This window comes from Hippocampus comes, unplaced genomic scaffold, assembly GCF_001891065.2.
Source record: "Hippocampus comes isolate QL1 unplaced genomic scaffold, H_comes_QL1_v1.1 C17029251, whole genome shotgun sequence".
Taxonomy (NCBI): domain Eukaryota; kingdom Metazoa; phylum Chordata; class Actinopteri; order Syngnathiformes; family Syngnathidae; genus Hippocampus; species Hippocampus comes.
The window spans coordinates 1-2023 of NW_017841909.1; the positions used below are offsets into that span (position 1 = coordinate 1).

General features: G+C 50.1%; 1 protein-coding gene across 1 annotated transcript; it reads left to right on the forward strand.

The window, feature by feature from the left end:
• Positions 1-74: 74 nt before the first annotated feature.
• On the forward strand, positions 75-2017 carry LOC109509779 (tyrosine-protein kinase receptor UFO-like; the record flags this gene model as incomplete). The annotated part of the gene is made up of 4 exons (XM_019859630.1): positions 75-224; positions 860-1019; positions 1101-1237; positions 1628-2017. Coding segments are annotated over 4 exons (837 nt in total), but the record flags the coding sequence as incomplete, so codon positions are not given.
• Positions 2018-2023: the final 6 nt, after the last annotated feature.

The window sequence follows — 2023 nt, forward strand, 5'->3', positions numbered from 1 at the left end:
GGTCATTATTTTATGAGGGTGACCATGTACTTCCTTTTGAAATGAAAAACCGAACACAGGTAAAGACATGTTAGGCTAACAAGTTTTCAATTTTGTCTGTGCGGTGTGGCGCAGTACCTCCCTTCCCAGATGTTGGTGCGCTTCATGACGGACATCGCCCGCGGCATGGAATACCTCAGCAACAAGAACTTCATCCACAGAGACCTGGCCGCGCGCAACTGCATGTATGCTGCTCCTCATCCACTTCCTGTCTGAGGTCACTGTGGGTCAGTGGGCTCATTAGGGTCAGGTGTCATCAAAAAAATCTTACAATTGAATGTGACGAGATATCACACAAGATTTGTCGATTTCACACTAATACTGACCATTGTTTGCTGTGTCACCAATGGCACCGAGCGGAATTTAGACGGTCTTGTTTGTCTTGAAAATATTTTCAACTGCTTAGCGCATGTTGACCGTAAGCAGGTGTGTCAGCTCCGGTCCTCGAGGGCCGCTGACCTTCCCTGTTTTCAAAGTTTCCCATCTGCAACACACTTGACTCAGCTGATCAGCAAGCTGTGAAAAAGCCTGAAAACAAACGATGTCATCACAACGCATATTCTCCCAACATTTTCCACTGACAACCCAGGCTAGACTTATCTCCCCCCAAATACAAAGATTTCAGTCTCTGAGTCGAAATGCATCACATACTTCCTTGACACCATTTACTACTTTCCTATTAGCTATTTTGTGGCATCTTCATGCGTTAAAGAGAAGAATGATCAGCAAAAGTTGAGAATCTATTCCACAGAAAAATGGCGAGGAGGCGGGGCTTCACTGTATCCATTCCTAAAGAATCATCCCAAATGGTGTGTTCCAGGCTGAACGAGAACATGAACGTGTGCGTGGCCGACTTCGGCCTCTCCAAGAAGATCTACAATGGCGACTACTACCGGCAGGGGCGCATCTCCAAGATGCCCGTCAAGTGGATCGCCATCGAGAGCTTGGCCGACCGAGTCTACACCACCAAGAGCGACGTGGTCGGTTCCGTTCACGCGTGACGTCTCCTTGTCACGCTCTTCGCTCAAACTTGACGCCGTCTTCTTCTTGTTGCCGCTCAGTGGTCATTTGGCGTCACCATGTGGGAAATCGCCACCAGGGGGCAGACGCCGTACCCCGGGGTGGAGAACAGCGAGATCTACGATTATTTGAGACAGGGAAACCGTCTCAAGCAGCCTCCAGACTGCCTGGATAACATGTGAGTGCTAGTTTCTAAACGCACAATTTAAAAATACATTTTGGAGCTAGCTGGCTATTTACTGCCTTTAGAGTAGAGCTGCACAATCATCGAATTTAATGGCGCTCGCTATTTTGCCCGATACAATTAAATGTATCTGCTCTTTGCTGCATACCGCATCGAATCAATCTTTTTCTCAACCTGTTGTCAGCCAACCACCAGGGGGCGAAAACCTGGTGAAGGCTTCATTCGAGATAACGGCATAACAGCTAAATGCTACTTCATCGTATTTGCTTTGAACGAGAGACGGCAGATTATTCTCTTGCCATTATTTCTTATGGATAAAATCAATTCATAATATGATCATCTTGAAATGTTGAACTAATATCGAGCATTCCTCCTCTTCCTCAGCTACGCTCTGATGTTCTCCTGCTGGTTGCTGAGTCCCAAAGATCGTCCACCCTTCGAGTCGCTTCGCTGCGAACTGGAAAAAGCCCTCGACGACCTGCCCGACACCCAGGACCCGGACGAGATCCTTTACGTCAACATGGAGGATTCCTCCATGGAACTGGGGGCCGTCGGCGGCTGCGACCCCCTCGGGGGCTCCTCTCTGGGCCTCAAGAGCCTGGAGGTGACCACGGCGGAAGTGCACCAACCCAACCGCTACGTGCTGTGTCCCCAGCACGACAGCGGCCGAGTCCTGGCCGACTCCCTGGAGAGTCTGGACGCTGCCTTGCCTTTCTCGGCCGCCACTCTGCCCCTGCGCTATTCTCGACACGCCGCAACAGACGTGACTGGTGCGTCGAC